The sequence below is a fragment of the Ochotona princeps genome, chromosome 4, assembly GCF_030435755.1.
Source record: "Ochotona princeps isolate mOchPri1 chromosome 4, mOchPri1.hap1, whole genome shotgun sequence".
Lineage (NCBI taxonomy): Eukaryota > Metazoa > Chordata > Mammalia > Lagomorpha > Ochotonidae > Ochotona > Ochotona princeps.
The window spans coordinates 46,768,734-46,796,553 of record NC_080835.1 but is presented as its reverse complement, the minus strand read 5'-3'; the positions used below and the strand labels follow the sequence as shown (position 1 = coordinate 46,796,553).

Here is a 27,820-nt window from a genome sequence, read left to right as displayed (position 1 = left end):
GTTTTTAAAATGTAGTCTTACGTCATCTTCAACATGGAAATATGTAATTATTATACACTTTACATTTGAGGAAGTTGAGGATTAGAAAAATGATTTACACATTATCACTGAAAAGTAACAAGTGAGCTCAAGTTGAACCATGGCTTATTAACCCCCAAGGCCTGTGCCTTTCTCACTGCATTACACTGTGCTATGTCCTGGACATGTAGATTATGGTTCTTGCTTTTCAGGAATTTTTGGTGTGACACCTTAAAATACGGTAAGAAAAGAAAAAGCACACTTAAGTTTGGCAATGAAAGGATTTGGAAGGGAACATGGTGGCTTAAGGGGACAAAGATGTTTTCTGGATGAAGAAATGTATACTTGTTTGAAGGCACCAGAGAGGACCTAAAGATTACAGTTCTACGAAAACAAGAATGGTTGCGGCTAGAGCTCAGATATGGGGAAGAGCCTTAGGAATAAGCAAGTACGTGAAGGTGGATGAAGACATGTTGAAGTGCTAAGGGAAGTGGAAGGAGATTATGCCTTTTAACCTTTATTTCTCATCAGCAAATTAGCCAATGAGGTCACTGGATATCGGAGTAAGGATGAGGAACTGATACTGGGCAGGACAGATCAAAGCTTGGAATTGGCACTGAGCTGCATTGCATGCTTTAGATAAACTGTATATAGACTATGTGGAACCATCTTATATGGGCAGAAGGTAGGCTCTGCATGACTTTGTGACACACCTCCGTCTACCAGCACTCTCACCTCTATTGCTCAGTCTCTCATGACCAGCTACAGAAATTTGTTTGGGTGAGATAAGTTACAATTATAATGGTACTTGCTTAAAGGTTGTTTCAAATGAATACTGCAGGCAGGCTGTCTAGAAGTCAGCTTTTCTCATGTTTAATTTGGCAATGTGTACCCACAGTAAGTCAGCTGAAGAGAGCAGGCATATGTGTAATATGCTGATTGCCCAGCGGACCAATGGGAATTCAAAGTTATCACCTAGATATTATTTACTAAAATTTATTATCTGGTTGGAGGAACAGTGTTCTGTGATAATGCAAGCATTCCCCGCCCCCCGCCCCCAGCTTTTTAATTAGATTAAAACTTTAGCTTCAAAGTACTGCAAAATGAAAGATTTTAGGAAGATGCATTAAAGGCGTTTGACTCTTGGACAGCAGTCCTGCATACTGACATGGTTTTGAGCAGCTAGGCAGTGTGCTATCCTTAGGGGTAAGCACTTGTACTGAGGATGGATTTTCTCATCCGTGAAGGGATTAAATAGCACAGGTTTCCTGTGATTATGGCATATAAGCAACTAATTATGAAGACTAAGTATGTGACACATTTAGTTAAAATAAAACTGAAACATGTGCAAACCAGAAATGGCCCTAGGTTTGAAGTTCCACTAGCCCAACTCTCTGGTGTTCCTTGCGCTTTCTTCAGCATTGCACAGATGTCAAGTTTTCCTTCAACCTGTACTTTAATATCCTTGGGTTGTCTAGTCCAAGTCCCTGGACTGGAATCAACAGAACCACCCCAGTGAGCCAGTGTGCACATGATGAAGACAGGTGACTCATATGGCAGGCAGAGGATAGATGGGTGTAAACCAACTGAGCACGACATGGGGTCCCTACCATGTGAGTCTTTGCAGGAAGGAAAGAACTGCAATGTGCTTAGGCTGGGTGGGCTTCAAGAACAATCAGAATAAACCTTCAGCAGCCACAGAGAAGCCTGGTTCAGTGTTTCTGGGGGAAGGGCACTTCCATGATAAGTCTTAAAAAAACTTTTAAAAACCTTTATTAACTCAATGACTATCCTGCAAACAAACCATTTAAGTCACATATCCCTCTTTCTTTCCCCCTGATTATTCTGATATTTAACAGGTTTGGAAAAAATAATCTTGACACCTACTTCTGGGATAAAGTAGAGTGGAAAAAAAATGTAACCTTAGATTGAACTTACAGGCATTTCAAGGAGATTTTATGCAGGACTAAAAGCGAAACTGCCCTACAAGTGGAAAAATGCTTTCACAGCCCTGTGTTTTGAGTGACTGGGCTGCCACAAACCCTACCCTCTTTGATTATGGTGGAAAGCTTAAACACTTTTCCATGGCTTCTGGCACCCATCCTGCTGGAAATGGAACTGGTGCTGAGCATCAAGATGTGAGTGCTTGGGGGCCCGTGTGCATGTCCTTATGTGTGGGAACCATAGCGGCAGCTGCTTGGGGGACAATTCTGTCCTCAAAACAGGATTAATGACTGATCAGGTCTATTGGAAGTAGAATGGAAGATGCACAGCAATTTGGATTCTGCTTTTGTTTTTGGTTTTAAACTCTTTAGCAACAGTCAGTAACAAGCAGGTGAGAATTTCTTCAGTGGGGAAAATGATCAACACGAAAGTTGGGGTCACTAGTACGAGACACAACATTGGGGTTGGGTATTAAATAACAAGAATTGACTGAAATCTTTTTCTCTTTTAGTCACTACAGATAAACTCATGTTTACTGGAACTTTATATTTTCTTAAGAGCAATTTTTTGAAGGACAGACGTTTTCAAATGTTGACAGTCTACTTTATCAATTATTCAATTGTTCTAAGTCATGCTTTTGGTGTTGAATCTGAGATTTCTTTGCTTAATCCAAGGTCGCAAGGATTTATTTCTAGGTTTTCTCCTACAAGTCTTACGGTATTCCTGAGCTAATTGTTTCGATTGGTAATAGGAATGGTTTATATTAGAGTTCATTTATTGTTAGGTACTTTTTTTTCCTATGTAGAAACAGTTGTTTTGGTACTATTTTAAAAGATAATTCTTTATCAGATACTTTTGTATCTTTGTTACAATCAATTTTCATATACCATACTGTGGGCCTATTTTGGACACTGTTCCATCAGTCTGTTTTTTTTTAAAGATTTATTTTTATTACAAAGTCAGATATATAGAGAGGAGGAGAGACAGAGACAAGATCTTCCGTCCAATGACTCACTCCCCAAGTGAGCGCAACGGCCGGTGCTGTGCCGATTTGAAGACAGCAGCCAGGAACTTCCTCCAGGTTCTCCCATGCGGGTGCAGATCCCAAGGCTTTGGGCCTTCCTGGATTGCTTTCCCAGGCCACAAGCAAGGGGCTGGAAAGGAAGTGGAGCTGCCGGGATTAGAACCAGTGTCCATATGGGATCCGGGTGCGTTCAGAGTGAGGACTTTGGCCACTAGGCCATGCCGCCGGGCCCCATGAGTCTATTTTTGTTTTTATTACTATCTTCACACTGATTTGACTATAACAGCTTGAAAAGATTTGAAATCAGATAGTACTGGTCCTCCAATTTTATTTAAATTTTTACAGTTGTTTTGGCTATTTTAGGTTCTCTGTATTTTCATAGGGAATTTACAATTAATTTGCCATTTCATACCAAATAACTCCCTGAGAATCTGGATTGGGATTGCAATGAATGTTGAACCTTCCTGTGGAGGAGTGGCATTTTGAAAATACTGAATCTTCTGACCCATGAACAACAGCTGTCTCTGGATTTACTTAAGTATCAAACATTCCTGAGAAAATCTAGAAAAGACTTATCAGTGTCTATGCCATTATTTCAAGAATTTGAGAGGCAGAGGGACAGAAACAGAATGCTCATCTGCTGGTTCACGCTCTAGGTGCCCAGTATATCTCCTGGCTGGAACCAAAGCTAAGAACCAGGGACTTACTCCAGGACTCCCCAATATAGGACAGGAATCTACCGTCACTTGAGCCATCACTGTTGCCTCCCAGCGTCCGCAACAGCAGGAAACTAGAGTTGGGAGATCCAAGGGTCAAATCCAGGCCTAGTGCAGTGGAATATGAGCATCTGGGCTAATACTTTAACTGTTGGACCCATTATCTCTGATTTATTTTATTATTCCATGTTTTCTGATATGACCTAAGTAGGGTTAATTTAAAAAATTTTCAGCTTGCTAGTATGTGGAAATGTGTATACTGACCATGTATTCTACGGTATTGTTATACTTATTTAGTAGCTTTTTTTTTTGGTAGATTATATATAAAATTGTGTGGGTCATGAATGAAGCCACTTTTACTTTCTTTCCAGTATGGATGTTGTTTATTCCCACTATTTTCTTATCTGATTAAAAGGCAAGGACCCTTTTTAGTACAATGTTGAGTAAAAGTGCTGGAATAGGCCTGAATACCTTGTTTCTGATTCCAGGAGAAAGCATTTAGTCTTTCATTATTGAGTATGATATAAACGGTAGATTTAAAAAACAGCAATGGCGACCCTCATAGCTGGAGAAAGCTCTCTTGTATCCCTAGTTGCCTGAGAGTTGTTATAAGCAGGAGATATTACAGAAGTATTTTGTCAAATGCTTCTTTTCTGCAACTAATGAGATAATTACATGACTTACCTTCTTTTAGTTTCTGAATGTGGTAAGTTACACTGATTCCAAATGTGAAACCAATGCTATATTTCCTGGGGTAAACTGTTAACCATGGTACATTATCCTCCTTAAATACTGTTGGGTTTGATTCACTAAAATTTTGTTTAGAAATATGAATATATCTGGGACCACGGAGGCTTTTTTTTTTACCATCAGGCAGCACTTATGGTTCGGTTGGAAAGTGTTTTCTTTTTTTTTTTTTTAATTTATTTATTATTTTTAATTCATTAATTACATTGTATTATGTAACACAGTTTCATAGGTACTTGGATTCTCCCCACCCCTCCCCAAACCCTCCCAAAGTGTTTTCTTTCATTGTAAAAGAGAATTTTATGTAAGAGTATGATTATTTCCTCCTTAAATGGCCAACAGTATTTACCAGTGGTACTATCTATGACTGAAGTAGAAAGATTCTAAACATTGCAATTTCTTAAGGAGATAAATAGGTTTATTCAAGTTATGGAGCTTGTGTCGTTCATGGAATCTGTTTATTGGCATCAAGTTACTCATAATATTCCTTTGATCTGTTGGCTCTGTAGTGATGTTATAGTTCTCATTTCTAAATTGGTATTTTGTGTCATTTTTTTCTTGATTATCACTGTACTGATCTTAAACAATAGCTTTTGGTTTCATTAGTTTTCTTTATTGTTGATAGCAAGATTTTGGGAACCTAATAGGAGGCATGCTTTAAATAAATTTATCCCTTTTATGTCAGAACATGACAATTACCTGAGTCAGTAAATTCTATTATGAAGATAGCTCTATCCATGACAATGGATGGACTTTAAGACCTCTTTCAGTTATATGTATCTAGTTCAAAATAATTCTGTATGTATTTTGAACATTAAAAAAATACATATTTAAAAGACTAGAGTGAAAGGCATTTTGGCTTTGTTTTCCATTGTGGAGTGAAACCTGGCATCTTCACATATTTATAGGAAGGGATTTTGAAGTGGAATTTGGAAAAACATGAATTTATAGGGTCTTATTTTTTGTTCCTGTGCCATTAAGCTCTTTGTAAAATTTAGAGGCCCATAAAATAAGCTATGACTCAAGTCTCAGGGAGCTCAACATTTTGGGAATAAGATATTTAAAACTTGATTCTGCCTTCAGGAATTAAAAATACTGAGTGCAAGAGACATTGTGTATAATGGTATAAACATGTGAACAAATGTATAGTTGGACACACTGTAGAAAAGTAGCTTATATTGTTATTATACACATTAAGATTTGGCAAACATTAACTGTTGCTTTTTACAGTGCTATTCACTATACATAAGCTTTTGAAATCCTTCTATATTATGAGCTTAAATATTAAAAGCCTTAAGGCAAAACTGTTTTGTTGTGAAACAGCCTGGATTATGTAACTTTTTGTGTGTGTGCCAGTATTAGCTGAACTGGGAGTAGACAAATACTGGAAACTCTTGTATGTACCAGGAATCCATCATCTGCGACTATTTTGCTCATGGTTAGTGGAACACTCTTAGAGCAACCTGCTAGTGCTGGACAAGTTGAAATGCTGACACCTCTATTTCCAAACGTGGTGCCCATCTTTAAAAGGCAGATAGCTTTTCTCTTTGGAATAGGATTCGGCAACGTGCTGGCTTGTGGTAACCTCAAGGAGAACCACATCACAAAGATACACCAGAGGAAATCAATGTATAGTTTGAATAAACTTACAAAAGAGTTAAAACTTACTTCTCTCAAAGTAGAAAGTAATGGAAATGTACTAAAGTGCTCTTGAAGATTTACTCTAATTCTGAAATAAAGCTTGTTTCCTTATACTTCATGTTTCAAATGGTACACATTTGAAAAATTTTTAAGTAAACATTTCATTTTTGTATTTTGGATGTATTACTCTTCTGATTTTAGTTCAACTTTTTAAAGGAAGCATCCTGTAATGATATCATTCTAACTAAGCCAATTTCTTTCAGAAGTAACAATCTGCCAGATGTTGCTATTATGAAACAGTGATCTAGCACTTATAATTCATCTGACACCTGGATATATTGGCATAAACAATGGCTTTTTATTTGATGAGGCAGTTCTAATTTAAGATCAGTGCCTCATCTGTTTTCTCTGTAACTTTATTAGTATCAATGGACAAGCCCAGACATAAGTCCATGGACTGCCTTTTGGCATTCAGCATGTTAGAAATGGTTAATAGTTAGAGAACACATTCTATTCCAGAAAGTTTTGCTTGCTGCTGTGTAATTTTGAACATAGTTTTTAAACGTTGTTGAGCCTGGCTCTGTTTGTTCTGGGAGACTGAGGGCAGCACTAATCTGAATTAAAAGCCAGAGTCATAAAGCACTAGTGTTCACTCAAAAGGCATTCAAAGAAGGCATTTTTTAAATGCCCCAACGAAGTAAGCAGAAGATGATGAAACACTACCTTGTAATTAAGTCAGCAAGAGTCAGCAGCACTACTTGCTAACTGGAGTCTTCTCAGACCTCTCTCATTTTGAATGAATAAAGAATTCCTTTATAGCACAGAATAATTTGCTTCACCAAAGTTGATACCTATTGCAGCCAAGCTTCCTTTAAATACTGCAATTAAGGTCATATATTTGCTTCACCATAATCTGTGTGCAAGTTATTATGTATGTGAAAAAATTATTTTAATTAAAAGTTGTAATGTACATTTAGATTTTAAATCATATTAATGGGTCCTTCAGATCCTGAAGATAATACTTTCTATAGTTAATATAGATTCATGTTACAAATAATGTAGGTTTCACTGAAAGTCAACTTCTGTTATTGATTTTAGAACCAACTTGTATATAGAGGACATTCGAATTTTAACTCTAGCAGAAATTAAATTTTTATCTCAAAAACTTTTATGTTATATAGCTTGTAGCTTAAGCACCTCGTGCAATGCAAGTACTTTTTTAAATGTTTATTCTAAATTTATTTAATGAAAAACTTTCACAATGTATGTATTAAAGGTAACAGGAATGTAACATATCTAATTTTTGTTAAACTGTTTTATTCATATTACCAAAGAGGTACTCACGGAACATTCTAACTACATCCCTTCTACTCTACAGTGAAATAAAATTATTACAGTATTAAAGTCCAAGAACACTATAATAGAAATACAGTGATGTCCCCATCTGTAAGAACAGGTTGTCTTGTGTAAAACTCTCCCATCTCTTACTGGTTGTTGAGTACATTCTTTTGCTGACTGTAATATTTAGTTATATCGAACTGTGAGGCTGAACAATGATGCTCAGTATATTTTTAGTATATACATATTTTACTTAAGCCAAATTAAGATACGCAAACTCAATCCCTCAATCTTTTTCCCATTAAAGGAAAGATATTCTTGAGAAAAAACAAAATAACAAAGGAAGTGAGGAAAATGGGAGAGATAATGGGAGGAAAAATCAAGCCAATTTTTGAAGATGGGCAATTACTGCCGGGTCTGGGTGCAAGCAGACCAGGTCACAGCACCTGCTGCTATGCAAAGATAGGTCTGTAGGCTAGCCTCGTAGGGGTTCTGGTGGGTTGCCTTGACCAGATCAAGGTACCTGCCAGTGAGCCCAAGTGTTTGGTTGGGCTGCTGCATCCATGGTTTCATGTGAGGGCTGAGGTTGGGGGTGGGCCAGGCCACTGCACCTGCTGCTGCTCATGAGAATTGAGTCTGCTGAACAGCTTAGTCTAAACTGGGTCACTGTACCCAGCAGTGTGTGTGAGAGCTGGGGCTGGGGGCATGCCAGGTCAAACCACTGCACCCATTGGTGTTTGCAGGAACTGGGGCTAGGGGCAAGCCTGGTAGGGATTGTGGAGGGGCTCTCCAACCAGGCAAACATGCCTGCAAACATGAATAGGATATAGAGCAGGTGGTAATGTGGATCAGGCTATAGCATCTGCTGAGGAGTGTGTGAACTGGGGCTAGGGACAAGCTGGGTAGGGTGATCTGGTCATTAGTGGGTCCCATGAATTGCATTAGCATCTTAGACTGACAGGATGCCTAATCTCGGGGAACATTCCATGGACGTGTGGTTTAACTGCAGAGCACATGTTCCAAAACTGAGTCATTACCATTGCTGACTCCAGGAAAGGACGAAGAGCATACGCAGAGGCACTTGAAAGGCGAGACAACCAACTAGCTGCTCGAATGTAACAGAAGACCTCAAGTAACACTTTGAAGGGTTGAAATAAAAGCAAGTGGCAAAACACTTTAGGCCAAGTTCTACAGAAAGCACCCAGGTGCGTGGACACTCTAAGGCAGACTCGGACAACCAACAGGCCTTAGAACATACACAGAGCACAATGGGGAGCCGCTGTGAGGAGACAGATGGACTATATTACCTCTAATACAATGACCACTCAATATCCCTCAGATATTCTGACACCCCTTCACTCCTGAGGTGGTATCAAGAGTCCATCTTCATCCCATTCCTCCCAACTGCTGCACAATGTACACAATGTGGTCTGACAACAGGAGCAGCATGCCCCCACCCTACTACTGACACATCTCTCTCACCCACCACCCCCTAAGTTCTCCATTCTAACTGGGGTCTCATGTGGGTATGTAACACCTGTCCCCTTATCTCTGCAATGAGCATTAAAAAGTTAAATTAAAAAAGTGTAAAATGGGGCCGGCGGCGTGGCCTAGTGGCTAAGGTCCTCGCCTTGAATGCGCCGGGATCCCATATGGCTGCTGGTTCTAATCCCGGCAGCTTCACTTCCTCTCTATCTCTCCTCCTCTCAGTATATCTGACTTTGTAATAAAAATAAAATAAATCTTAAAAAAAAAAGTGTAAAATGTGTTCTTTCCACTTATTTCAGACACAAACAAAAGTGGAAAGAACACATTACCAGCACATACACAAAAAACTGACAACTGGAGGGAGAATAGCAATAAATGATAGAAGATGGGAAGCTAATGAAATAACAGGCCTGGCATGAGGGGCTCCAGATTGAGCTGGGCTCCATCTTAGGTGAAGTAACCCTCCCACCCCACCCCAGGCAACCTGTGAGGGTGTAATCCAATTAAAAGGAACTGCATCCTGTTTGGCAAGAAGGCTCAAACCCCTGGCCAGGCTGGTAAAATACAGTCAGAAGAAAAACACATTCAACAATAAAAGTACAGCAACAAAGGTTTGCAAAGATAGTGCTTAGTAACTTTGCATCCCTAAGATAATTCTGCATTATCTCATTGTATAGCTCAGCTCCCCAGAAACCGAGGTCTTTGGAGTCTGAGCCCAGTTTCCACTGCTGGCAAGAAAGGACTTTGAAATCTTACAGTGTGTAGTGCTCCTCTGTATTGGCTCACTTGGGTACAACACTATACTGAGATGATGCAGGAAGAAAGCTATTTGAAAAAGCAACTACTTGCCCTGTATGTCCAGAAGTCCCAGGACACAGAAGTCCAAGTACTGAGGAAGAGAGGGGTGAAATGGGGACTAGCTGCAAATCTACTGGGACAATGGCCTTTCCTACTCTGTGCGGTCACATGATTAGAGGTCTATTTTCTGGACAAAACAAAGTTGATAAGTTCTGACTTGGGCATACCAGGCACAGCTAGTTAGTGATAAGATTCGAGACTGAAATACCATGGAAAAAAGTACAAGGCTGCCTACCGAAATGGAGTTTCCCTGGACCTATTTTCCTGCTCTGCTCCCAGAAAGCAGGAAGCCAGGCTTACAAGAATTCTCTGGGAACCAGATTTGACAAATTCTTCTCTGGAGAAACCAGATAGATGCTATTTTCTTTTTTCTTGACTTCAATGTATTAAGATGTTGGATTTTTCTAATGAATGAATATACTCTAGTTTACTGAAGTATGATTTATCTATAACAAAATTCTCTTAAGCATGTAGTTTGATTACTCTTGGCACTGTATGCAGCCAAGTGATTGCTATCACAGTCAAGATACTAAACAGTACCTTGAGTCTACTCTGTTGGGTCCTTTGTGGTCAATTTTCTCCCCTAATCCTAGAACCCAAAGAACTACAAATCTGCTTTTAGCACTACAGTTCTGCCTTTTTTCCATATTAATGAATTGATATGGTATGAGTTGCACACTAACATCTTATATTTTTCCTGCTTAGTAGTCCATCATATAGCAGAAGTTGTTGATCTGTTCACCAGTTGATGGACACTGGGGTTATTTTTCTTTTCTTTTTTTTTTTTTTTAAAGATTTATTCATTTTATTACAGTCAGATATACAGAGGAGGAGAGACAGAGAGGAAGATCTTCCATCCGATGATTCACTCCCCAAGTGAGCCGCAACGGGCCGATGTGCGCCGATCCGAAGCCGGGAACCTGGAACCTCTTCCGGGTCTCCCACGCGGGTGCAGTGTCCCAATGCATTGGGCTGTCCTCAACTGCTTTCCCAGGCCACAAGCAGGGAGCTGGATGGGAAGTGGAGCTGCCGGGATTAGAACCGGCGCCCATATGGGATCCCGGGGCTTTCAAGGCGAGGACTTTAGCCGCTAGGCCACGCCGCCGGGCCCATGAAATCTATTGAAGTTCTAGCATAGTTCATTTTTTTTTTTTTTTTTTTTTTTTTTTTTACTGTTGAGCAGTACTCCACTGTATGGAAATAGCAGTTTGTTTAGCTAATAATCCCCAACCCCAGAGCCGACTATCACAAAGGTGCTTTGAACAACACTTATGTATGAAGTCCTTATAAACTGCATAGAGTTAGACCATGATATATTTACTGTAGTTACATTGAATATAACTATTGACAATGTTAGGGCTTAAGCTTGCCATTATTAAGATTTATTTATTTGAAAGAGAGTAAAAGGAGAGGAGAGGGAGAGGAGAGAGAAGGGATGATTCCCTCCGTCAGATGGCTGTGACAGCAGGGCTACGACAGGCTGAGGCTGGGAGACAGGACAGCTGTGTCCAGACAAGGCCCATATACCTGGTCATCTGCTGCTGCTTTCTCACACCATTAGCAGGGAGCTGGATTGGAAGTGGAGCAGCTGGCCTACCAACCAGTGTTCTTATAAGATGCTGGTTTTGCAGGCGGTGGCTTAACTCCCTATGTAATAATGCTGACCCTAGGGCTGGCATTTCATTTTCTTTTTTGTTTTTTGTTTGCTTGCCTTCTGTGGGTATTTTAAGAATTACATAAGATTTTCCTTTTAAAAATTTTTAGAAAAGATTTATTTTATTTTTATTGGAAAGTCAGATATACAGAGGAAGAGACAGAAAGATCTGCCTTCCGATGATTCACTCCCCAAGTGACTGCAAAGGCCAGTGCTGCACCAATCTGAAGCCAGCAGCCAGGAAATTCTTCCTCCAGGTCTCCCACATGGGTGCAGGGTCCCAAGGCTTTGGGCCATCCTTGACTGCTTTCCCAGGCCACAAGCAGGGAGCTGGATGGGAAGTGGAGCTGCCGGGATTAGAACCAGCGCCCATATGGGATCCGGGCGCGTTCAGAGTGAGGACTTTAGCTGCTAGGCCACGCTGCTGGGCCCAGCCTTTTCTTTTTAAAGTCTATTTAAAAAATTGTTTGCGTCAGAGTGAAACTCTGTCTGCTGCTTTACTCCTCAAATGTCTGCAAGGGCTATGGCCAGGGAGAGATGAAAGCTAGAATCCGGGAACTCCATTCAGGTCTTCCTTGGGGGAATGAGAACTCAGTTACTTGAGTCATCACTGCTGTCTCCTAGGAACTCCATTTATAGGAAGCTGAAGCTGGGACCAGGGGTCCAGGGGTCCAGGGGTCCAGAGACAGGTGTCAAAGCCTGTGGGATATAGGCATCTCTCTTTTTTTTCTTCACAAGAGATATTTACTTGAAAGGCAGAGAGAGAAAGATAATGAATAAATGAATAAATATTTTCCATTGACTGGTTCATTCTTCAAAAGGCAACAACAGCTAGGCTGAAGCCAGGGGACTCCATATAAGCATCCCACATGGTTGAGAGGGATTCCAGTCCTTGAGCCATCATCTGTCTTTGGTGGGTTCTTGGGCCACAACATTGGTCCTGATTGGGTGTACTAACTGGTGGCTGAGTGCCTGCCCCTTGGGAGTATTTCTTTACGTAGGTTTTACTTTGGGGGGGGGGGGTATTTGCTATTGTAGGTAATGCATTTTATATCTGTGATATTACATGTATATTTTTATATATTGTTTATGGCTTATAGTTCATGGCTTATAACCCCCTCCCCAAGGCAGGCTGTAAAAACATGAGTTTCTCTTCCCTAAATTAGTCATGGCAACCGTAATCTTCCCAGTCTTTCTCTGACCTAACTTGTAGCTCATAAAGACCCTGAGTTGAGCTGGCATCCTGCACATTCCTGAGAGGAAATAAGGCTGAAGAATCTGGCCTTACTGGGTTTCCCTACTCAAATTATTAGTCATCATGCTGCTTGTGCAATGAAAAAAAAAATCCCCAAGGCCAGGGTTTGGAGAACTTCCAGGTGACTTACCAGGTGATGGGTCTTGGTGGGTGGCACACTGCGAAAGAGCAAGGAAGGGCCAATCCTTTTCCCTTTCCTTGCCTTGGGATCTCTTAGTATATTTTCTAATATTGCTAAGTATGGGCAAGAGGTTCTTTGAGTTCTGTGAGCTGTCCAAGCAAATTAACTAAACCTGAATATATGATTGTAGGAACCCCAGTGAATAGCCCGGCAATTGGAAACACAGGTACAACACCCTGGGGCTTGCAACTGACATCTAAAGGCAGGGTGGGGTGGCAGTCTTGGAGACTGATTCTCGACCTGTGAGATTTGACATCATCTCTAGATAGACAGTGTCAGAACTTATTCGAATTACAGGACAGTCAGCTGCTTGCCTGTATGCTTGTTGGGGGCCACAGGAGAGGTCTGAGTTGCCAGTGCACAGTAGGAGAAATTGAGTTTGACTTGGTTTTGCCTTTTGCATCAAGCAGAAGAGCTTACGGCCTATGGTTGTTGACATTTTCCCAGTTTGAGGCTTACTTCCTTTTACATCCCTGAACATTTCCTTATTTGTAATTATTTCTTCTACCTACACTGAGAACTACATCAAACAGTGTTATACGTTAGGATTGAACTATCATGTATCATTTAGAAACTCGAGAAGGAAAGCCAATTATTGCATTTTTCCTTATTTTAATTTTCTCCTTTCCCCTCTCCCTACATCCCAGAATTCCTGTGGCAGCATTTATGTTGTTTGAAGAACCTTGGCCCTAGAGATCTTTACGCACATTTCTGTGACTGATACGTGCAAAGTCCTGTTTCCTGCCGTCTCCACACAGGTGTTATCCAGGTACTCCAGTGCCAGCTGTTGATGAAAGTCTCTTTCCCCCACTGCCATGATTTCTGGGGGGAAGTTCTCTTGGGGATCTTAGCCTCTCGTTTGTGGATGTAGAAGTCAAGTTTCCTTATTTTTAAACTCTGACCTTGTGAAATTTGACACATCACTATGTATAATAAAGGAAGTCATAAAATTCTATTCAGCAGAAATAAAAATATGTTGGTTTTAGGATACAGCTTTAGGCATACAGTTTCTGTATGCCTCTGGATGTCATTTTAGAAGGCTCAGTAAAAATAGTTTTGGATAGGGGCTGGTGCTGTAGTATAGCAGGCAAAGTCATTGTCTCTAGTGCTAGCATCTCATGGGTGCTGGTTCTAGTCCTGGCTGCTCCACCTCAGTTCCAGCTCACTGCTAATGGGCCTGGAAAGCAGCAGAAAATGACCAAAAGTGCCTGGGCCTCTGCATTCATCTGGGAGAGCTGGAAGAAGCTCCTGGCTCCTGGCTTTGAACCAGCCCAGTTCTGGGCACAGGAGAATAAGCCAGTACATAGAAGATCTCTCTCTCTCTCTCTCTCAAATAATTTTTAAAAAGATTTATTTATTTTACTTGAAAGAGTCAGAGAGGGAAGAAGGGACAGACAGAACTTCTATCTGTTGGTTCATTCCACAAATGGCTGCAATTGCCAGAGCTGGGCCAATCTGAGGCCAACAGTGTGGAGTTTCTTCTAGATCTCCATGTAGGCACAGGGGCCAAAAGCCTTGGGCCATCTGCTGCTTTTCCAGGCCATCAGCAGGGTGCTGGACTGGAAATGGAGCAGCTGGGACATAAACCAGTGCCCATATGGGGCACCAGCACCACAGGTGGAATATTACCCTGTTATACCCTGTGCTGGTCTTACAATAATTTTTAAAAATATATTTAACAAAAAGAACCAACATGAGTTCTGGTTTGATATTTTAAAAAAGTCAGATGGGGCCCAGTGCAGTGGCCTAGCAGCTAAAGTCCTTGCCATATGGGTGCCGGTTCTAATCCCGGCAGCTCCACTTCCCATCCAGCTCCCTGCTTGTGGCCTGGGAAAGCAGTCAAGGATGGCCCAAAGCCTTGGGACCCTGCACCCATGTGGGAGACCTGGAGGAAGAATTTCCTGGCTGCTGGCTTCAGATTGGTGCAGCACTGGCCTTTGCAGTCACTTGGGGAGTGAATCATCGGAAGGCAGATCTTCCTCTCTGTCTCTCCTCCTCTTTGTATATCTGACTTTGTGATAAAAATAAAATCTTAAAAAAAAAAAATTCAGGTGGATCCAACTGCCATTCTTCTCAATGGAATTATGTCTGAGGATCAGATTTAACTGGGAGATAGAATTCTGATGTATCCTCATTTGGCTTTTGTTTCTATGTTCCCTTTAGCTTAATTACAAATAGTTCAATTTAGGGATTGAGATTTTAACATTAAATTAAATTGACATGTTCTTTCTAAATATCACAAATCCTAAAGAAAACTTCTTTCTGTACTATTCAACTGAATTGTTAGTGACATGTAGTAATGTGTTAATAGTGTAGAGGGTAAAAACTGCTCCACTTCCAATCCTGCTTCCTGCTAATGTGCCTGGGAAAGCAGTAGAAAGTGGCCCAAGGCGTTGGGCTCCTACACCCAAATGGGAGATCTGGGTAAAGCTCCTGGCTTGTGCCTGGCACAATCCTGGCCCTTGTAGCTATTTGGAGAGTGAATTAGCAAATGAAGATCTCTCTCAAATAAATAATTGTTTTTCAAGATTTATTTATTTTCTCAAAAATTTTTAAAAACATTTTTAAAAGATTTTTAAAAAATAAATCTCCAGTGAAAACAACTTTTTTTTCTTTAAAGATTTACTTATTTTTTTTATTGGAAAGCCGGATATACAGAGAGGAGGAGAGACAAAGAGGAACATCTTCTGTCCACTGATTCACTCCCCAAGTGGCCACAGTGGCCACAATGGCCAGTGCTGCACTGATCCGGAGCCAGGAGCCAGGAGCCAGGAGCCTCTTTCAAGTCTCCCACACAGGTGCAGGGTTCCAAGGCTTTAGGGCCGTCCTTGACTATCTTCCAGGCCACAAGCAGGGGGCAGAATAGAAAATGAGGCCACCATGATTAGAACCGGTGCTCATATGGGATACTAGTGTATGGAAGGTGAGAACTTTAGCCACTAGGCTACCACGCTGGGCCCCCTCCCCCACCTTTTTTTCTTTTTTTAAGATTTATTTATTTTTAGGGCCTGGCACAGTGGCCTAGCGGCTAAAGTCTTCACTTTGAATGCACCGGGATCCCATATGGACATTGATTCTAATCCTGGCGGTCCTGCTTCCCTTCCAGCTCCCTGCTTGTGGCCTGGGAAAGCAGTCAAGGATGGCCCAAAGCCTTGGGACCCTGCACCCTGGAAGAGCTCCTGACTCCTGGCTTCAGATCGGCACAGCACTGGCCGTTGTGGTCTCTTGGAGTGAATCATCGGACAGAAAATCTTTCTTTCTGTCTTTCCTCTCTGTATATCTGACTTTGTAATAAAAGTAAATGAATTTTTAAAAAAGATTTATTTTTGTTGGAAGGGCAGATTTAGAGAAGGAGAAACAGGGAAAAATCTGTCTGCTGGTTCACTCCCCAAGTAGCTGCAACAGCTGGAGCTGAGCCATTCCGAAGCCAGGAGCTTCTTCTGTTCTCTCATGAAGGTGCAGGATCCCAAGGCTTCTGAGCCATCCTCCACTGTGTTCTCTTCCCCAGGCCACAAGCAGGGAGCTGAATGGGAAGTACAGCAGCCACTACATGAACTGGCACCCACGTGGGATCCTGGTGTTTGCAAGGTGAGGATTTAGCCCCTGAGTCGTTGGGTTGGGCCTGAGCCTTCTCAGTCTTACAAAGGAAATTTTGACAAGGCATTGACTACATTGTTACATTCCAAGTTATTATTGGATCATACCCGCTTACTGAATGTTTATTATTTGAGGAGACCTATGATAAATTGGGATGAGCATCCGGCTTAGTGACCAGCCACCAGTTGGGATGCTCATCAGTCCATACCGGAGTGCATGGTTGAGTCCAGGCTCCACTGCCAATTCCAGTTTCCTGACAAAGATCCTAGCAGGCAGCAGTGATGGTTCGAGCAGGTAGGTTCCTGCCACCCATGTGGGAGACCTGAGTTAAGTTCCTAGCTGGCAGACCCCCCAGCCTTTGCGGCATTTGAGCTGTGAATCAGCAGATGGGTACTCTGTGTCCCAACAGCCCTCAAATAAACAAATAGGGTTAAGTTTGTTTTGGAGCAAGGAAATCCATCCTTGCGTGGGTTTTTCATAGTAAGCATTTTCTGTGAACTTTTTCAAGATTTCCTTTGTTCTAGAGACTGTTATGGATATAATGACTAATATGATACAGTACTGGCTTCCCAGAAATCAGCTTAAATATACTACTCCAGTGTTCCAGATGCTACCACAGAAGCTTGCACATGACTTATTAGTAATACAAATGACAGGGTCAGAAGTTTCAAAGACTACTTATAAGCATGAAGTGAAACGATGTATACAGTGTTCCATGCAGTGTCTGACACATAGTGCTCAACAACACATGTTCATAACTATTGTTAGTAGGGGTGGTATATGGAGGCAGGAGATAGCAAAGTGCATTTGGCAAGCATAAGAAGTGCTTTCATGTTAATAGGAAAATGCAGGTTCTCAACCACAACCTGTGACTTCTTCATAGACATTTCAATTTTGGTTTATATTCAACCGTGTTCTATACACCTTAAAATGGCTTAGATTGCTATTCAGCTGTCTCATGCCTATTTTAATTTTAGTATTTAGCGGTTTATAGCATTGAAGCACGTTTTCACTGAACCTGGCTGTTTTTCAGGTGGTCTAACTCTATAATTCTAACAGGATATGTCAACAGTTTAGGTGAGCATGTTTAGGAGGGGTGTGCAGAGAAATCTTCCATATCCCAGTGAGGAGTAACTAATCTTTGTGTCCCACCCAGTGAGTTATAAGTGCATCCCCGCTGACTGTTTCCTGTCTGTTTCTAAGCTTTCCTTGTTGTTCTCTGTCTGTCTATTCTAGTTTTGTTTGTTTTGAGGGGTTTCTGGAGCACTCCTGATGGTTATTACGAGAGGGGGTGGGGACCCAAAATTGGAAGCAGACAAGGACCAGAGAAAGCTCCTCTCCCTAGTCCTGAAGGAAGTTTACTGTTCTTCTGTTTTTGCGGACCGCTCAGGGATCCTGGTTGTTGTTCCAATGTCCTTGGATCCTACAAGGCAGGATTTGGGCTTCTTCCATCTCATGTGGTAGATCCAAATGGGAGTGGGTGACCTCAGAGTTCTTGGTCTCCGAAGGCACTCCATTTCCCCATTGGTTAATCAATACCATGTCAATTAATGCCACAATGTTGTAAATGGTTGGAAATATTATGTTGGGGCTTTTAATTGATTGGGATGATACTCTGCCGGCTCTACCTTCAGACCAGAGATGGTCTCACCAAGAAACCATTGAACTTACCAGGACAATAAGATGCTGGACTTTACACTTGGTAAATACCTCCAATGAAAGAATGTCAACTGAATTTGAACTATGGAAAGGCAACAAGGTGGAGCAATCCGCCGTGGGGGGAGGGTTTTGGGAGGGGCGGGGGGAATCCCAGTGCATAAAAAATGTATCACATAATGCAATGTAATTAATTTTAAAAAAATGAAATGCAATAAAATTATGTTTAAAAAAAAGAAGTGCTTTCATGAAGAGCTCATGCTCTTTTGAAGACAGAAGTGACGAGAGACACTTTCCTTCTTTGGTCTCGTAAGCTTTCTGTTTCTGACAATGGTCTCTAGATTTCTCCCTCATTAGCCAAGAGGAACCTAAATAAGATCACAAAACTAATGTACAATTTTCTGCAAAGTAACAGCATACCCTTGTCCCCAGATTCTTCAAATGTTTCTTGGACAGATACAGTACAATGATTCAATAGGCAAATTGGTGCAATCCAAATCAGCCTGTGGTGTGTGTGTGCTGGGCACAGGGAGAGGTCAGGGTATGGAAAGCTACAGCTAAAGGTTTGGATGGTAAAATACTCTAAAATTGTGCAACTATTATACAACTATGAATATACTAAAAAATTACTACATTTTATACTTTTAACTTGAAATATAAATCACACTTCAATAAAGTTGTTAGTTAAAAATGATTAATAGAATAAAAAGAAAACAACCACATTGCAACTTAGTCTCCTAGAAGACCCAGTTCCAAGTTTAGTCCTGTAATTATTTCTACTTTTCTTTCTAAAAGCCAATGTGTTTCAGAGGCCCACTGTTTCCATAAACAAGTCTGACATGCCAGAACCCATCCATCTACCCCTGGAGTTGCAATGCAGATGAACAAGGCTGAAAGGGTAAGCTGCTTTCCTAGGCTGGTTTAGCCTCAGCTTGCAAACCAGGAGCCATCTAATGCTCAAGTCCGAACCTGAGGCAGGTCCCTGCAAGAGGTCCATAATTGCTGTGCCTGCAAGGAATGAGGAATGGAGGGTACGGACATCTCCCCAGCCTCCTCGGCTCGCTCTGGATTAGATACCTGAGCCTCTGGCCTCAGGATTTCTCCGGGGCTTAGGCTCTATAGCCTCTGTTCCTAGGCCCAAGCTAAGGCCCTGCCATACCAGGCGGATCACATTTAGATTTCAGGCTCGGCCCACCTAAAGGTTTCTGCTGTTCTACTTTTATCCTAACCTTCATGGAGACCAAGGCCCTGTTTGCTCTTCCTCTTTGTGGAAGGGAATTTAGAGTACTGGTATCCTCACTTGAGAGATGCTCGTTAGCCAGTTCAGTGGTCCTAGTTTCAAAAACCAACTAGTTCCCTCCATTCTGAAAGGTCTACTGCTAGTATTCCAGCACATAGGAAGGTGGCTGGTACAGATCCGCAAGGCTTAATAAATGCTAGTATTTTTTGCTATTTATATAGAATCAGTTTAAAGCTTGCAGTACTTACCTGATGTACACAGTCTAAGAACTGTAGGAAGATTGGAGCAAAACCACTCCCCTGACAGTTGAGGGTCAAGTTGCTCCGCTGACTGAATTTGTGACCAAAAGAGAGCCAGTCCTTTTCAACCAACATCCGGAAGCCTTCGAGTGTTCTGTAAAAGGGATCACTTAGCACTTGAGTCAAGGATGTTACCTAGAACATAAACAGATGGATACAACACTAATTTCAATCATGAAAAAGTCCTGCGGGCTAAGGCAAAAATACTGCTTTTTGATGCTAGTTAATTACAGTTAACTGCCAAGAAGCTTGTCCATTACATGCTCCAGAATGGCCAATGAAATGAATTTTACAAACTTTCCCATAAAAATGAAACTCAAAATTTATTATTTCCATGTAGTTCCTGGCTACATGTTTTCTTGCAGGGGAGTAAGATTTTAAACCTTAACTGACCAGTTTACTGACGGTCACCTTTTTTCCCAGATTGATGAGGTCAGAGGATCTGTTAAGATTTACTTTATATTTTGGCAGGTGTAGACTGATGTCTTACTGCAGTCTGTGCTCATACATTTCCTTAAAGTGAGTAGAAGAGCTTACAAACTGCCAGGGAAAGGACTGAAAAAAAAAAAAAAAAAAAAAGGCAGGACAGTCCATGACCTGCACTGTGGGTCAAGGGCTCCGTATGAAAGCATATACTGCATATCTGAGTGTAGGAGCGAGCCTGGTGCTTGGAACCACAGCTCCTAGCACACAGCTTCTCTGATGCATACCAGGTGGGTGTTTTAACACAGGGTCGTCTCTGTTCATAAACACTTAGTCATTTGGCAATGGATTGATCTTCAGAAGAACTTAAAAACAATCAAATTGAAATACAAGTATAGGACTGTGTTAAAGAAATGTGTGATAGCTTACTTGTGCAGTGATGTCCCAGCCTTCTTCCAAGCAGACCAAAGCTGAGGAGCCATTCTCCAGCACTTCCGCCACCACCACTGCCAGCTGCATTATCTTGTGAAGCTGACGGGAAAAGCACTACAATTAGTCCAAGCACTGTCTGAGCAAAAGGGAGAGACTTGATATCAACAACCAAACAAGACGGGATAAAGCACTTGAAAAACAGAATCAAGTAATATTTTAAATACTTAGAATTGTGAAATTAAAAGTAGACAGTGACACATTTAAAAGTGGACATATTTTAAGATAAGGGTCTTTGAGTAGATACCATTTAAAATCTTAAAGGATTTCCCCTAAAGTACAAGAGATAGAATGCCAGAATAGAAAAAATGAGATTGTTAGCTATCTTTTCAACCTAGTTATCTTATTTACAACTAGTTTTTCCACAGTGCAGTAAGTTCTATTTCAGATATCCTTAAGTTTTACAGAACTAGTGATGACTACATAACCCTGTGAATACAGTAAAAAGTACTGAACAGTACCCATTGAGAAGATGACTTCTACGGTAAATACAGTATATGTTAATAAAATATTCCTACTTGAACTGTTTGAGCACAAATTATTTTGTGCTCATTTTTTTTAAAGTAAAACAATTTGAGAAGCAGAGAGAGACAGACACATACATAGAGCATGTTTCGATCTTCTGGTTCATTGCCCAAATGCCCACAATGGTGTGGTTGGGCTGGGCCAGGCCAAAGTGGGGAGCTGGGAACTCAGTCTGAGGCAGAGACCCAGCTGTGGGAGCCCTCCTGCACTGGCAGGAAGCTGGGAGTGGGAACCAGGGCTTAAACTACACACTCTGATAGAGAATTCAGGCATCTTGACTGCTAGACAAACATCCATTCTTACACTCAGTTTTTAAAGCCATTTCCATTGATTCACAATCATTAAACAATTAATAGACTTTAAAACTAGTGTATGACAATCTAGGTTAATAAAAATATTGTAAGTATCATGAGACATAATTTACAGAATGAATCTAACTTAACTAAAAACAAACCCTCTATATTTTAAACATAATGAGGCTATTTAAGAACAAGAGCAAGGAACAGGTTCTACCAAGCACTGAGAAGCCCTTCACTTACTATTCCTAAAATGTAGCTACCAGCAGGCCTGAATTCTCTTGGGCTTACCATTTGCTCTAAGAGTTAATTTTTTGAAAGCTACTGTCCCAAGTGCTCTAATACTTCCCACTATTTTTAGCCCTTTTCAAAAAAATATTTTTAGAATTAAAAAAATTTACTTGAATTAGAGTTACAGAGTGAAGAGGAGGGAGAGATAGAAAGAGATCTTCCATCTACTGCTTCACTCCCCAAATCGCCCCAATGGCCAGGGCTGAGCCAGGCTGAAGCCAGGAGCCTGAAGCTTCTGGGCCTCCTACATGGGTGAAGAGGCCCTAGCACTCAGGCCAGTCTCTGTTGTTTTCCCAGCCACATTAGCAGAGAGCTGGACTGGAAGTGGAGCAGCTGAGTCTTGAACAGGTACCCATATGGGATGTGGGTGTCACAGGTGGAGGCTTAACTGCGCAGTGCTGGCTCCCTATCTTTAATCGCTTACCTCTGGTACAGGTCCCTGTTCAGCAGAGATGAAAGAATGGGTGGTGGGGATAGTTTGGGTCTGGGATTCATGGCCTGGTGACAGCAGGGATTCCTGATAACTGCACAGTACTGAAAGTATCCTAAATGGCCTTAGCAGAATGAAATGAATGCAGTAATAATACATCATTATAGCCACTGTATGTATACATAAATGGCTGTGTGTGTTTTCAAAATAGTCAATGCGGGCCCAGTATGATTGCCTAGTGGCTGAATCCTTGCCTTGAGAGCACCAGGATCCAATATCGGCCTGGGTTGGTATCCCAGCTGCTCCATTTCCCTTCCAGCTCCTGATTATGGCCTGCAAAGGCAGAGGAGGATGGCCTAAAGCTGTGGGACCCTGCATCTGCATGGGAGATCTGGAAGAAGCTCCTGGCTTTGGATCAACTTAGCTCCAGCCATTCTGGCCACTTGGAGAGTGAACCAGTAAATGGAATATCTTTGTCTTTTTTTTTTTTTTTTGCATGAGTTTCAAATTTATTTTTACAAATAAACTTGTTTTTTTTTTTCTCTTTGTCTTTCCTTCTTTCTGTAGATCTCCCTCCAACACAAAAATAAAATAAATCTTAACAAACAAAAACCAGTCAATACTGTTGGGGACAGTGGTGCAGCAAGTTGAGCTGCTGCTTACAAGGTAGGCACCCCAAATCAGTGCTCCAGTTTGAGTCCTGGCTGCTCTGTTCCTGCTAATGTGCCTGGGAAAGCAGTAGAAGATGGCCCAAGTGTGTGGGTTTCTGACATCTGCAGGGGAAACCAGAATGAAGGCCCTGGCCCTGGCTTGCTGCAGCCATTTTGGAAGTGACTCAGCAGATAGAAGTTCTTTCTCTATTTCTCTTTCAGGCCTCTCTTTCTCAAGTAGATAAACGAATCTTAAAATCAAACCAAGAGACAACTAAATCACAGCTCTGGGAACTGACATCATTTTCTGATTTTTTTTTTTAGTTCAGTGTATTGTGGGCAATAATTCTTTTTCTTCTTCAAGATGGACAATATGCTTAGAGGTTGATGGGTGCAGGGAATAGCAACTATGAATTTCTATAGGGCAAGAAGGAATAATGGACATAACATTAGAAACCTAAGACGGGGTCTGGCACAATAGCATAGTGGTTAAAGTCCTCGCCTTGCATGTGCTGGGATCCCATATGGGCACTGGTTCTAATCCCGGCAGCCCTACTTCCCATTCAGCTCTCTGCTTGTGGCTTGGGAAAGCAGTCGAGGACGGTCCAGAGCTTGGGACCCTGCACCCACAAGGGAGACCCGGAAGAGCTCCTGGCTTTGGGTTGGCTGAGCTCCAGCCATTGTGGCTGCTTGGGGAGTAAATTATTGGACAGAAGATCTTTCTCTCTGTCTCTCCTCCTCTCTGTATATCCGCTGTTCCAATTAAAAAATAGGTTTCTTTTTTTAAAAAAAGATTTAACACAACGATGAAGGCTTTTCTGTAACAGTCTCTACAATAGGCAGGTCATGAATACCTGTCTTTCTATAGTCTAGTAGAAATGAGGGTTTCCATGTACTGTCATGTATTAGCCTTCATTTCTTAGTATGATTCAACTACGTACATTCTGAAGTTGGCTTGGATGAAGGATGAGTATATTTGGGGATCCAATGTGTGTTTAGTGGCTAGTTTAGGGGTAAATCTAAAATTTAGAAACACTGGGGTCACACTGCAGTGCAGTGGATAAATTGCCACATAGGGCACTCCCATTCTATATCAGGGCCTTTCGAGTTCCAGCTACTCTTCCTATGTAGCTTCTTGCTAATGTGAACTCTTGGAGGCAGCTGGTGATGTCTCAAATACGTGGGTCCCTGCCACCCACACAGGAGACCGAGACTGAGTGTTGGGTGCCTGGCTTCAACCTGCCCAGCTCTGGCTATTGCAGGCTTCTGGAAGTCAATGAGTGCATAGAATATGTCTCCTTTAATAAAAATGAAAAAGAAGAAATCATGTCTCTTATAAGGAAATAGACATGGAATGGACAGAGCTGTGAATGAATGTGAGGAAGTTAAGAGGGAAAGGAACTTGGAGTTACGCACCAATCATATTCTGTCCTACATCCTTACTTTGTTGACAACTAAGCAGGAGCCCTAGCAATACATGGTGATTAATCTGTTGCATATTAAACAGTTTACATCTGAAAATAATTTTCTCCTCCTAAGCATCTTATGAACACAAAGCTTTGGGTTACAAAGTCACCCAGTGATCAAGAATTCCATGTCCTGGTCCTGGCACAGTGGCCTAGCAGCTAAAATCCTCTCCTTGAACACACCGGGATCCCATATGGGCACCGGTTCTAATCCCGGCAGCTCCACTTCCCATCCAGCTCCCTGCTTGTGGCCTGGGAAAGCAGTTGAGGACGGCCCAAGGCCTTGGGACCCTGAATCCATGTGGCAGACCCGGAAAAGGTTCCAGGTTTCCAGCTTCGGATTGGCGCAGTACTGGCCGTTGCGCTCACTTGGGGAGTGAATCATCGGACGGAAGATCTTCCTCTCTGTCTCTCCTCCTCTATGTATATCTGACTTTGCAATAAAAAGAAGTCTTTTTTTTTTATAAATGTTTTTTTTTTAAGATTTATTTTTATTTATTCATTTTTTTATTACAAAGTCAGATATACTGAGAGGAGGAGAAACAGAGAGGAAGTGGAGCTGCCGGAACTAGAACCAGCGGCCATATGGGATCAAGGCGAGGACCTTAGCCACCAGGCCACGCCGCCAAGCCCAAAAGAAGTCTTTAAAATATAAATTTCGGGCCCAGCGGCGTGGCCTAGTGGCTAAAGTCCTTGCCTTGAAAGCCCCGGGATCCCGTATGGGCGCCGGTTCTAATCCTAGCAGCTCCACTTCCCATCCAGCTCCCTGCTTGTGGCCTGGGAAGGCAGTTGAGGATGGCCCAATGCATTGGGAAACTGCACCTGTGTGGGAGACCCGGAAGAGGTTCCAGGTTCCTGGCTTCGGATTGGTGCACATCGGCCTGTTGCGGCTCACTTGGGGAGTGAATCATCGGACGGAAGATCTTCCTCTCTGTCTCTCCTCCTCTGTGTATATCTGGCTGTAATAAAATGAATAAATCTTTTAAATAAAAAAAAATATATAAATTTCATGTCCTTACCTCCTATGTTTTTCTGATACTGAAAGGCCCTTTAAAACAGCATGAACATTGCGTCGGGGAAGGGCAGGGTGATCGAGCAAGCATCTTCCATTTGTTGGTTCACCCTCCAAATGGCTACAACAGCCAGGTCTGGATCAGGCTGAAGCCAGAACTTCATCCTGGTTTCCACATGGGTGGCAGGGCACAAGCCCTTGGGATATAATTCTTCACTTTTGTGGGCAAGTTTACTGGGAGTTGGAATGGAAGAGGAACACCTAGGACTCGGATCAGCAGTTTGATATGATATGCTGGTATTGCAGGCAGTGGCCAGGCCTGTTATGCCACAATGCAGGCCCCACATTCTTTTCTTAAATACAGGTTCTGTATTTCTAGTTTAGCCTCTTCTCTTTCCTCAATTTATAATGCAAGCTTCTCTAGAATTACCTGTGGGAACCATTCAGAGTCTCCCAGAGCTTTTAGGAACGTCATTTCTGAGTCGGTAGGAATGGTGCTTGGGATACAAGCCCTCACCAGCTTTTTAAAACTTGCTTTCACTTGACGGATATCATGAAATTCAACAGGAACAAACTCACAGTTTAGAGCAAATTCTACCTTGAAGTTCTGTGGATAAAGATAGAGAATTAGATGAAGTGCTATAAGAAATACAATATTTTCAATAAAGTGAGACTTAAGCATACATTACCAAGGCTGAATAGCTAGAGGTTGCGATGGGTCAAGAGAGCCAATTTAATATACCAGCAGTGCGTCATCCTATAAAGTCCAGGGGTTTACCTAGAATGGCAAGCCTTGCACTTCCTGCAGGTACATTATCACTTATCTTGACAATGCTCTCATTCTTGGCATCTAAAGACACTGCTAGTAGGCTGAAACTCGAGGGAGCTTTTGACATCAAGGGTAATTATAAGGCCGTGAATTTGGAAGTTTAAAGAGGAATCAATGATATGTGGACAGTATGGTCCATCTAACAATGTAAACTGAATCTTCAAGAAATGCATTATAACTGAAAGGTAGTACAAGGAGTTTTCAAAAGGTTGAGAAATTTGTATTAACAAAAATCATGCTTGGACTTCAATTTTTATGCTTAGAAATAAGCTCTTAATTTTCAGTGAACTTTTGGAAGCATATTTGTACTGTTGGGGTTTCAGACTGCACAAGTTGAAAAGTCTGTCCACACTATCATGGAAGCAAAACATATTTCATTTGTAAAAATGAAAAAAATGATAAATACAGAGAAAGAAATAAGAATCACTCAATATTCTAACATAGTGTTTACTTTCAAGAAAAACACAAACAATGAAACATGAAGACTTGCTGACTACTAGCTGTGGGATAATACATGCATTTTCTTTTCACATGACACATGTATTAATGTGTTTATTTGCATACTTTTTCATCTACATTTTTATCCATATGGAGTGGATTCTGTGTGAAGCATAAGCAGCTGCATTTGATTTTGAGATTTATTTTTATTGGAAAGTCATATTTACATAAAGGAAGGACAGAATGATCCTCCATCCAGTGATTCACTGCCCAGGTGGCTACAACAGCCGGAGCTGAGCTAATCCAAAGCCAGGAGCCGGGAGCTCCTTCCAGGTGTTCCATGCAGGTGCAGGGTCCCAAGGCTTTGGGCCGTCCTCAATTGCCTTCCCAGGCCACAAGCAGGGAGCTGGATGGGAAGTGGAGCTGCCGGGATTAGAACCGGCACCCACATGGGATCCTGGTGCATGCAAGGAGAGAACTTTAGCCACTAGGCTGTTGCACTGGGCCCATTTGCAATAAAAGAATGCTACCTGCTTTTCCAGGAGTTAAGCTGCTTTCTAAAGACTGGTTGCACAGCACTGTAAATGCACTTAGTAATATTAGAGTATTTCAAAAAGTCATGAGAAGTACATAAATGGACTTAAAATAAACCTGCCCAAAAAACCCACAAAAAACCCTTACTAGTTAATTCATTTTTTTTCTTGAGCTTTTTAAAGTACTTTGCTTCAGGGCCATTGCTGTGGCATATCAAGTTAAGCTACTGCCTACAGTGCTGGCATCCCTTTGGATGTCATTTGAAGTTTTGGCTGCTCCACTTCTGTTCCAGCTCCCTGGTAATGTGGTTAGGTAAGCAGCAGATGGCCCACATGCCTTGGCTTCTGCATCACATTCAAAACCTGAAAGAAGCTCCTGGTTTTGGGGCCCGGCACAGTGGCCTAGCGGCTAAAGTCCTCGCCTTGAACGCGCCGGGATCCCATATGGGCACCGGTTCTAATCCCGGCAGCTCCACTTCCCATCCAGCTCCCTGCTTGTGGCCTGGGAAAGCAGTCGAGGACGGCCCAAAGCCTTGGGATCCTGCACCTGTGTGGGAGACCTGGAGGAAATTCCTGGTTCCCGGCATCGGATCGGCATAGCACCTTGCCCTCACTAGGGGAGTGAATCATCGGACGGAAGACCTTTCTGTCTCTACTCTCTGTATATCTGACTTTCCAATAAAAATAAATAAAATCTTAGGAAAAAAAAAAAAAGAAGCTCCTGGTTTTGGACCAGCCCAGCTCTGGTCATTGTGGCTATTTGGGGAGTGACCAGAGGATGA

General features: G+C 41.9%; 1 protein-coding gene across 2 annotated transcripts in view; it reads right to left on the bottom strand.

The window, feature by feature from the left end:
• Positions 1-27,820, bottom strand: part of SBF2 (SET binding factor 2) — a 416,533-nt gene that overhangs the window by 14,743 nt on the left and 373,970 nt on the right. For both annotated transcript variants that reach the window (XM_036494152.2, XM_004593793.3), the window contains 3 exons: positions 25,669-25,845; positions 20,509-20,610; positions 19,606-19,791 (listed from right to left, as the gene is read on the bottom strand). In XM_036494152.2, the coding sequence (XP_036350045.2) occupies positions 19,606-19,791; positions 20,509-20,610; positions 25,669-25,845 (465 nt within the window). The remainder of the gene's footprint in view (positions 1-19,605; positions 19,792-20,508; positions 20,611-25,668; positions 25,846-27,820) is intronic.